This window comes from Gymnoscopelus microlampas, assembly GCF_963454915.1.
Source record: "Gymnoscopelus microlampas genome assembly, chromosome: 11".
NCBI classification, from domain to species: Eukaryota; Metazoa; Chordata; class Actinopteri; order Myctophiformes; family Myctophidae; genus Gymnoscopelus; species Gymnoscopelus microlampas.
The window spans coordinates 49,623,091-49,634,101 of record NC_139948.1 but is presented as its reverse complement, the minus strand read 5'-3'; the positions used below and the strand labels follow the sequence as shown (position 1 = coordinate 49,634,101).

The 11,011-nt window shown below is 42.9% G+C and overlaps 1 protein-coding gene across 1 annotated transcript; it reads left to right on the top strand.

Moving 5' to 3' along the window:
* The first annotated feature begins 728 nt into the window (after positions 1–728).
* On the top strand, positions 729–10,562 carry noxo1a (NADPH oxidase organizer 1a). Its single transcript, XM_084073104.1, has 8 exons — positions 729–915; positions 2,083–2,163; positions 2,305–2,377; positions 2,839–3,025; positions 4,117–4,322; positions 4,436–4,564; positions 5,103–5,220; positions 6,654–10,562. The coding sequence occupies exons 1-8, from the start codon at positions 844–846 to the stop codon at positions 7,528–7,530; spliced, it is 1,743 nt and encodes a 580-aa protein (XP_083929230.1). The 5' UTR covers positions 729–843; the 3' UTR covers positions 7,531–10,562.
* The last annotated feature ends 449 nt before the right edge of the window (positions 10,563–11,011 follow it).

Below are 11,011 nucleotides of genomic sequence, written 5' to 3'. Positions count from 1 at the left end.
CAAACTCAACCGCCCGTCTCACCCATGAAGCACGTGGCCTACTTTGAACTACTACTAATTCCAGTGGTGTAAAGTAAGTAAGTACATTTACTCAAGTAGGCCTACTGTACTTGTACAACTTATTTACAGTATTTCCAATTTGCAGTACTTTTACTTCTACTCCACTACATCTCAGAGGCAAATATTATACTTTTACTCCACTGCAATTATTTGAAAACTTTAGTTACTAGTTTGTAGATTTTTAATATTATTACAAAACATACAGTTACCACTTCAGCCCTATCCACAAGTTTCCTAGGGCAGTGGTTCTCAAACCTTTTCATGTCAAGGACCCCCTAAATGATATGTATTTGGCCGCGGACCCCCATCTCAAATATTTTGTTCCAGGGACCCCCAGATGCAAAGATTTGAGTTACAAATGTTTGCTTTAAATATATATATATATATTTAAAGGTTGGCACAGATTTTCACGATTTTTCAAAAAAATAGCAGATCTTCAAGCTCATAGTGCGTCACAATGCATCACGATGCGACGCATTGTGAGCTTGTAGATCTGCTATTTTCATCACAATATTTATCTGTGGGGGGGGAAAAGGTCATTTTGGGGGTGAACTATCCCTTTAAGCACACATGGGTCTACGTGGTGTTCCCGCATGGACCCGCCCCGCCCCCAGGCACCTGCAGGAGGCAGGAGCACACAGCCTACAGACTATAAATGCACATGTCTGTGCGGAGCATCACTTCACACTAGACTGACTGTCTGTCCTACATCAGGTCCACCGTCTGGAGTCTCTGTTCATCTGGAATCCTTTACCTTCACGTTCAGTCTAACAGGAGAACAGGATGGCGGATCTAGGGCCGAGGTATCCTATCAGTGTGCGGGTCTCTGGAGTGCTGCTGCATGAAAAGACCAAAGTAAGTAGATTTATAAGTATATTATAATCTGATCTTAAAGGTAGGGTATTAAAGTGATGTTTTGTGGTTAAAACAAACACCTTTTTTTTGGTTAAAAGGTTAAAGCATTTTGTTCTGATAGTAATCATTGTGCTATAGATAGTGTGTGTGTGTCTGTTCAGTAACTTAAAGCCCCGTTTGGAGCCTCACGCTCCACTATGCTCAGAGATGAGGTCCCGCTGTCTCCGGTCCCGGCAGAGGTAGAGTCAGTCCAAAATCCAAATGCAGTGAAAATCACCTTTTTTGCAACATCGCATCCAAAAGGTAAATGTAGTTCGAGACACTTAGAGATGTTTGACATTTAGCCGGAAAGTAAAATGTTACAAACGGGTTTTAATCGCGTATTTAGTCTGACAGCTTGTGCCATGTTTTCCAATTCAACCTGGAAGAACCCCCGGCGGCAGGTGTCAGTACTTCTCCCGATTCGGATACAATGGGAAAACATGGCTACAGGCTGACAGACTAAATAAGCGATTTAAACGGGGTTTTTCATCCCCGTTTGTAAAATGTTACTTTCCGGTGAAATGTCAAACATCTGTAGGTATCTTGGACTACCTTTACTTTTTGGATACGATGTTGCAAAAAGCTGATCTTCGCTGCATTTAGACGGACTCTACCTCTGCCGAGACCCGGTACAGCGGGACCTCATCTCTGAGCTTAGTGGAAGTGAGGTTCCAAACTAACCTGACTAGCCAGATGTGTGGCAAGCTTCTTGCATTTGACGGTGTCAGGTTAGTTCCAAACGGGGCTAGTCAGTAACTAATCAGGAGTCTCCCTGTATCTCCAGCTCTTTGATAAACAGAGTACAATTTATCAGCTTAATTTTTATAGTGTTCGAATTTAGTTGAGTTCTCTATCCTGATTGGATAAAATTGGTATCCTGACCTGAAAACATGTATTTTCTGTTTATGAAAGCGCTGGAGAGACATGGAGACTCCTGTAACCGAACACTCTAGTAATGAGTACTACAAGAATACAGAGCTATTTAACACTTATTTTAACCAAAGAAAATCACTTCCCCTAGCAAACATGCAAAATTACGAATTATTATTCATTTTCTTGAAACTCTACTTGATTTTCTGCAGGATTTCCTGTTTTAATACAAATGTTCATGATTTCCATTTGCAGCTGTATATGTCGCAAGTACTTTGGTCAGATCAGAACAACATTGCAGTTTACCGAAGCTTCGAGGAATTCAATGTAATTCACGTAAGTACCAACTGGTAGGCGAATACATACAGGCCTACAGACTCGCAGTAATGTTTCAATGCTATTATAGCCATAAGTTCACGTGGCAAGTTGTATTGCCCTATGCATAAATCTATATTTATATATATTTTTACATTGCAGAAACGGATGAAGAAAATCTTTCCACCTGCCAGTGCACTGAAGAAATCAGACAGGACCATCCCCAAGTTTCGAGGTAGGTTGTTTGTGAGATTTCTGTCTCCTGTTTGGTCCAAGCATTCAAACAAGCTGAATGGAAGTAGAAATGAGTTATTAATAAGAATAACAAAACTAATAACTTTTAATTTTTTCGACCATGAATATCATAGGTTTTGTAGAAATATATTGGGCCTTAAATGTAAATATTATTGTATGTCTTTGGCCCCTCATTTATAAACTAAATGTAAATATAGCCTAAAAATTCAAAATGAATATATATATATATATATATATATATATATATATATATATATATATATATATATGGACATTTCTAAAAGAAAATCTGAAGATGCATGCACGTTTTTAGCGTTGCTTTTTAACTAGGTTCTTTATTGCTTTTTTTTTGGGCTTTATCTGAGTGGCACCCGATGTATGGAAGGTGTCTTATAAATAGTTTGACTGACTGATCGATGTCTCTTGTGTCTTTACAAACAGACGTGAAGATGAAGGGGAAGCGCGTGAAGAAGAAGGGGGCGAGCAGATCCATCCTCCGCTGTAAGCTCCTGGAGAAGTACTGCAACGAGCTGCTGAGCTGTGACCCACGGGTCACCCAGAACTCAGAGCTCACCCAGTTCTTCCACCCCAGGGACCAGGACCTGCAGAGCGACTTCTCCAAGAACAGGTAACCGATGACCTTCTGGGGAAATGGCCCTACTTTAGGGCAGTGGTGTGGTCCGGGCAGGGGGTCCCCAGCCAACGTTTGTTAATGCAGCGTCAAAATCATTTGAACCCCTTATCTTTTTTTACTTTGGCTATTTTAAGAATAGCAGATATACAAGCTCACAGTGCATCAGTTTGTGCCACGCTGTGCTTTACACCAGGGGTCTTCAACAGGGGGTCCTGGACCCCTAGGGGGTCCTCAGAGTTACTACAGGGGGTCCGCCAAATCTTTGTGTGATATGTTTTTTTTTTACCTTAACCACTTGAATACCCATCCCTTTTCTGAGGTGAACTTTAGCCAAAAATAGCAGATCTACAAGCTCACAACGCCTTGCAGCGCGAGCTTGTAAATCGGCTGTTTTTGGCAAAGAGGTATAGGTGAAGTTTAATCTGAAACACAATTTTATACAATATAGAGGGGGTCCCTGCTTCATCTCTGTCTCAGCTAGAGGGTCCTTGACCTGAAAACGTTGAAGACCCCTGACTTTAAACAATATTAATCTTAAAGTATTGGAACATGTTGACTACTTTTACATTTTTAAACACAAATCTTCTCTTCTGGGGAAACATTTTCAGAGGGGGGGGGCGGGGTCTGCAGCCAAATGCATATCAATTTGGGGGTCTTGGACAAGTTTGAGAACCACTGCTTTAGGGTGTACTTTACCGTCTTCCCTAGTCTAGCACCCAAAACGTCTTCATAGAACTGGTTTCTGAACCTTTTTTTCTTCACACGTGCAAACACCTTTTTTCAGACATGCTAAGTTGCTAACCACTTGAGTCCTATATACGTTCTCATGTGATAAATGGCAGAGCTACAAGCACACAAATGTGTTCCGATGGGACGTGTTAGCTTGATTATTTTCAGAAAAAAATGGACCGACAAAGCCTGTGATCTATCTATGGCGCAAGACAAGGCCCTGTGAACTTGGTTGGGAAACCCTGTTACAGTAGGACACAAACAACATGCTGTGTTTTTGTTGAACTGTGGAGAAGCTGTATACCCTCCAAACGTATACTCATGGCGGCGCTCTCTCTCTCTCATCGTCTTTACAGCGTCATGATCGTGCCGTCGGACGAGGTGGAGGGACGAGGCGGAGGAGGAGGACGCGCTCACGTCGACCACGCCACCAACATCACACAGCCCTTCGTGACGGAGACGTACCGCTGCGTGGCCGCCTTCGACACCAAGGACACCAAGAACAGAGCCTTCAAAGTGGCCGTGGACGAGAGGCTGGATGTGCTCATCAAAGACCAAGCAGGTGAGAGAGAGAGACCATTATCCCTTCATCCTCTTCGCCCCGCTTCTTTTTATACAATGTCATAATGGTGACCCAGCCCTAATCTCACCTGTTGTTTGTTTATGTGTTGCCAGGTTGGTGGCTGGTGGAGAATGAGAACAAAAACATGGCGTGGTTTCCTGCTCCCTACCTGGAGAAAGTCGTCGATGATGATGATGTTGGGGATTATGAGGAAGATGATGTGGACGGTGCTCAAGGAGGAGGTAAGGCCCTACACAACACTTAAAGGTAGTGTGTATTGCTATGTATAGAGTAACGGGGGGTCTCTCCAGATTTAGTAAACAGAAAACACATTTTCTAGGTCGGGATACCAATTTTATCCAATCAGGAGAGACTCCATACAGGATAAACAAGTGACATTTGGAGTGAGTGATGACTCAAAGAAATGGAGCAGACATTGTAACTGGAACACTATAAAATTGAAGCTGTGTATTATGCACCAGCGGTTCCTTCGTCTTCATCCAAGACCAGCTGGGTACTCACTCCTGATTGGTAGAAATTGGCAACCCACCTGAAAATGTATTTCCTGTTTATTAAAGAGCTGGAGAGACGGGGAGACCCCTGTTACTGAACAAAGTACTCTATAGAAATGCATTGCTATCAGAATATAGAGCTTCAACAAAAGAAAAACACTTGTTTTAACCAACAATTATCACTTACCCTACTTTAAGTAAAACTCTGCCTCTCTAGAAATGTGAGTGATAATGTACTCTGTGATGTCACATGTTGTCACACCTCCAGGTACAGAGTACATCGCGGTCAGGACCTACAAGGCCACCAAGGGGGACGAGCTGTCCGTGGAGATCGGCACGCAGGTGGAGGTCCTGCAGAAGTCTGACAACGGCTGGTGGCTCATCAGGTACGCTGATATGCTTCTAGAACCATGTGGAATTTATCATATCATTAGGTACACTAATATGCTTCTAAAACCATGTGGAATTTATCATATCGTTGCTGTCGGTGCAGAAACCTCATCTCCATGTTTGAACTATTTGTGTTTTTTTTCCCCGTAAATTAACACCCTGCTTGATCATACTACAGCGTCACACAAACTTATCAAAAATAGCAGATCTACAAGGCTCGAATGAGCTTTTTCTTTGTGCCTGTCATGGACATTGGTCTGGATCTGTCATCAAAAGATGACAGGTCGATTAGATAGATAGATATCTATCTTGTCGACAGGCAAGGATGCATGGTTGTCCAGATACAGCAGCTAAGGCATTTTGATTATGATCAGTGACAGGAGACTACATGTCATGCACAGATAACTCTGCAAAGTGCAAACTCGTCATCATTATAAGCAACAGGCTAACGCTGCACCATCAGCCTTGCGGAAACAAACTTTGCAACAACATGAGGACTGACTGCTCTCTATTGTTCTGAATGAATAGCATGCATTGTTCTGCTCCGGTTGACTTCACACGTCTGAAGCAAGCTGCAGATTCTAGCTGTAGATTATCAGCCCGACGGGATTCTCAGAATATATTGCATAACATTAGTTCAGAGGAAGCCAGAGGTCAATTTTCTTTTGACCTCTCATTCACCTCATATGTCTAAAACGGTTACTTTTCAGGCTTCAAATTAAAAAAATGGCAGATCTGCACGCTCAAAACGCATCGCTTTGAGCTTACAGATCTGCTATTGTTTATACCTTTGAGTGATGCTGTAGTATGATCAAGTAGGGCATTCATTTATGAAAAAACACAAAGAAAAAAAATCTGGAGATGAGGGATTTCTGCCCCGAAAGCAATGATGTATACTTGGTGAGTTACCTGAGTCCCTCAAGGGTTCTATAGACAAGATCTGAATGTTCGTAAACAAACGGGTATTTCCAGGCAGAACGTCTGAGAACATTAGCTACAGAATGTCTAGTTTGTCAACCTGTAGTCAGTAACAATTATATCATAGTGTCCTGTTCTTCCGGAAATGAGGTTGATGAATAATACGCTGCTGGCGTTCTCTAACCGGAAATACACTTTAGGCCGTGGTGACGTCATGATGATTCAGTCTATACTATAGGCACCTTTTACCTTTACACCAAAGGCTCACAGAGCTTGTAGATCTGCCATTTTGGAAAATGTGTGCAAATCTTTGAATATCTATGCTAACATTTGCAACTCAAATCTTTGCTTCTGGGGATCCCTGGAACTAAATATTTGTGATGGGGGTCCGCGGCCAAATGCATATCATTTTGGGGGTCCTTGACCTGGAAAAAGTTTTGAGAACCACTGTGTTAGGGAGTCAAGTGGTTAACTACCAGAACTCTGACCCTCTCTTCTTTCTGTCCAACAGGCACAAGGGGAAGGCGGGCTACGTCCCAACGCTGTTCCTGCAGCCTTACAGCAACCCTTGCAACCCCTGCAACCGCATGACCAACAAGATGCACAGCAGCTCCCTGGACCTGCCCTCACGACCCAGAGCCTCTCCTCCCGGCGTCCTCCAGCACAGCCACTCGCTGGAGATCCCAGCACTGCGGGTGCCCGGCGTCCGCCTCCCCTCCCCCTCCTCCTCGTCCAACGAGCTGCTGCTGCCCCCGACGGTGCAAAGGTCACGCTCGCTACCCGCCACCGACATAATGCCCGACGCTCAACAGCTCCAGTTGGTGATCGCCAGGGCCAATACTAGCCTGGGGGGCGACGCCGGCGTGCTCCCCGTGGGAGCCAGCACTCCCATGGGGCACAGGGCCAACCTACCCACCAGCCCCACCACGCCCGTCATCACGGTGGAGCTGGACGACGCCGGGGACCGGCGCTGGACCGGCCAGACGCAGGTGGACAGCGAGGACAGCTTCGGAAGTGACAGCAGCGACTTCAGCATCAGCGGCCTCAGCTCCGACTCGCAAGGCTCCAACTTCAACCTGAGCGCCGACGAACCGCAGAGGCAGGGCAGGCAGTCGTCTCAAAGCTACAACCCTCCCCCGACGGGCAGGCAGTCTCAGCAGACGATGGTCTCGAGCAGCAGCGGCAGCAGCAGCCGCCACCATCTGAGCCCCAACGCAGGGGGGGTGACGCTGATGCCCAGCACCTCGGACCCCAGCCTCTACAAGCGGCCCACGTCTCCCAAGGTGCCGCCCAGACCCAAGGCCCAGGAGATCCTCACCCGCTGCTCCACGGTCACCCGCAAGAACCTCAACAGAGCCGGGTCGCCCGCGCCGATGATCATCACATGATCGTCACATGATCGTCACATGATCATGCCCGTAGAGATGTACTGAGTTGTACGAAATGCTACTGAAGCAAGCGCTGAAGCAGAGACTGTTATTTGACATGCAGTAGTCTGGGTTCTATTTGCTGAGGGAGGGGGGGGGGGGCACATCCATGCCTTTGCTTTTGATCTCCTCCTCTCTGGCTTCTGCTCAGACAGACTGAATTACATTCATGCATTTTCTCTTGGTAAATGTAGACGGTCTGATACGTTTGGCTTCGATTTTTTTTTCCATTTTTGAGCAAAACATAGCACTGTAACGGCATGCCTTAATGTTATCGACGACATCAGGGCAGCCCTGGGTAAGAAATCTTTTTGTGCGGCCTTATTCATTGATTTGAGTAAGGCCTTCGATACCGTGGATCCTCACGTACTGCTCAAGGTCCTTTCTAAAGCTGGTTTTTGCCAAAATGTGCTTGGTTGGTTCAAAAACTATTTAGTTGGCCGCACACAGTGTGTCAAATTTGGTGATACCATTTCTGATTCCATCACCCTTGAGAAAGGAGTCCCCCAAGGTTCCATTCTTGGTCCATTGCTTTTTCTCTTGTATGTCAATCATATTTGTAGTCAATCTAAGCATTGTAAGTATCATATGTATGCCGATGACACAATTCTGTACTCTTGTGCTCCTTCTTTTGATGTAGCAGTGTCAAACTTGGCCTCAGATTTTGTCTCATTGCAGCATGAATTGGTAAATAGCAAATTGCTATTAAACGGCCAAAAAACCAAGGCCATGCTATTTACTCCAAATAGAGCTGACATTATCCCCCCAAATATCACCACCTTGGAAGGAGTAACCATCGAATGGGTGGTGCTTTACAAATATCTGGGAATTTGGTTGGATAACAAGTTAAACTTCAATCATCACATTGAAGCGTTGATTAAGAAGTTAAAATTCACAGTAAGCTTCTTTTATAGAATGAAGTCCTGTTTTTCTTTTGCTTCAAGGAAAAGGCTGGTCACTGGCCTGTTTATGTCGCAACTCGACTATGGCGACATTGTGTATCGATTCGCCTGTCCCTCAATATTGGGTAGACTTGATCCCCTTTATCATGCTGCGTTGAGGTTCATTACCAGCTCCACCTATAGGACACATCATTGTATTCTGTATTCCCTAGTAGGGTGGTCCTCCTTAGCATCTCGCAGGTTGCTACACTGGTACACTTTTATATATAAAGCCATTCTTGGAAATTCCCCCTCGTACATTTGTTCAAAATTTAATCTTGTCCAAAATTCGCTTAACCTCAGATCGAATGCCTGGATGCGCTATGTCGTACCCACTACTAAATCTGAGGCAGGGAAAAAAACCCTTGCGTTTTTTGGGCCTTGGTCGTGGAACGATCTACAGACCAGATTAAAATTGGCTTCATTGATCCCTCTAGTGTCTTTTAAGAGGATTGCCATGGGCACATTTTCCAACCATTGCTCCTGCTTTGACAAGTAGCAATTGCTGTGATCTTAGTCTTATATTAGTTTATTAGTTTTATGATGTATTGTTGTTATTAGTATTTTAAATAGTCTGTATTGGTGCTATTGGTAGTAGGTCTTTGGTATTACGGATGTCATGTTTGTCTTTGTTTTGTTATGTCCTGTATTGTCGTTACTGGCAGAGCTGTGTAACATTTTATTTGCCTCTTCTCTTGGCCAGGGCACACTTGTAAAAGAGACACTAGTCTCAATGTGATTTCTCTGGTGAAATAAAGGTTAAATAAAATAAAATAAATCATCTCTAATCTAAGTCATAGCTGACTGGTTAGAGAGCCTGCCTGGGGAGCCGCTAGGCACCGGGTTGCCTCAGGTTCGATGCCAGGCCAGCAACGTGACGAAGTGTCGCTTAGCAAGACACTTAACCCTCCTCTGTGGGCAGCACTCAGCTGGGTTAAACTGAATTTCCCCCGTGGGATTAAAAGAGTCTTATTTATTTAATTTAAACTTTTCTTTTTTTTTTTTTACAAATGGAACCCTGGATAGACAGTTTGTCCTGTGGAAGAATGATATGTTGTAACTTGGGGCCAACGCGCCCGATTAACACAACTATGAAGCTGCCTTAACACATTAAAACTGACTTTTTATTTCTTTGGCTATTTAAAAAAAAATCTTGAATTTGTGCAAATCTTTGAATGTATTTTTTTTAAAGCTAACATTTGTAACTCAAATACATATGTTCAAACTAAAGATTTGCACAAATTGTCACGTTTTTTCTAAAGAAATGCCGATATATAAGCTCATATCGCAGCACACTTGCTGTGACATTGTTTACTGTATGAGTTTTATTGTTCTATTAACTCATTCCCTGCCTAGAACGACTAAAACGACTTCTGTCCATAAGCCATGCCTGCCTAGAACGACTAAAACGACTTTTTTAAAAATAAAAAAATAAAAAAATATTTTTTTTTTATAAATTTTTTTTTTTTGATTTTTTTTTTTTTTTTGACCCAAAGACCAAGGAGATATGATTTTTCGAAGATATAGACTCCCATCCACTTCCTTGTTAACTTAAAACTTAAAAATTCTGTATCTCAGCTCCTGAGTACTTTTTTTTTTTCAATGAAAAATATGGCAGTGTTCAAACGCGCCAGAAATAATTCTGGCAGTGAATGAGTTAATGTATTGATACTAGGATGATCTGATTCACAGTCCTAAGGTGGTGGTCAGATTCTGTGTGTACTTTTACTTTTTTTTTAAAGTTAATTGCATTTTGTATTTGAGTGACCGGCGTACTTTAAAAGGTTTTTCATTTTAATCACTTAAATTTGTTTCTTAAATCTACTGAATTACTGCATGCATGCAATGTCATTCTAATGACAGGCTGCATTACTTATGAACATGACAATTGTCATTAATAGTTTAGGATATGTAAATTATTTCCCACCGTGTTGAGTCTTAAATGTATTTCCATAGTGGAAGTGTGTGTGTTCAGATTGTGTAAAAAGAGTAGATCTGATTTGTCTATCAGACCATCAAAGTTCTTAAGTGTGTTTTACATTAAATGCAACCATTTATGACCATCTAAATTCTGTGTGCGTTCACATTATTCGGAGTGACTTCATTGAATCATTTATTCTCCAATGGTGACTTTCATTTTTCAGACAATGGCAAGACACTAATGGCCAATACTGTAACTCTATCAGGCGTATCTACCCTGTGTCCCTTAAAATGTCCACATTTTGCCGTTTTAGGTATTTGACTTGTTCGTAAGTAGTTGGGTTTTTTAGTTAGGCTTAAACTAGGTATGGTATTCTTAAACACTGGGTAGTTTTCTGTATTTTCCATGTTTTTGTGGGGACAACGGATGTAATTTTAGCTTCTAGCTAAATCCGGCATGTTTACATGAGATCACGATCAGCTGATTCATTTAACCTTCATGTATGGAATGTTCCTTAATGGGCATTGTTCCAGCTAAAGAACGGTGAATTCTAACATACAGTATTTCTTAGTCGGCCCAT

Excerpts from the sequence above, each read along its gene's own strand:
- noxo1a (XM_084073104.1), top strand. The coding sequence starts at position 844 with ATGGCGGATCTAGGGCCGAGGTATCCTATCAGTGTGCGGGTCTCTGGA. Across the intron at positions 2,164-2,304 it reads AGGAATTCAATGTAATTCAC|AAACGGATGAAGAAAATCTT; the intron begins GTAAGTACCAAC and ends TTTACATTGCAG. Across the intron at positions 4,565-5,102 it reads GGACGGTGCTCAAGGAGGAG|GTACAGAGTACATCGCGGTC; the intron begins GTAAGGCCCTAC and ends TCACACCTCCAG.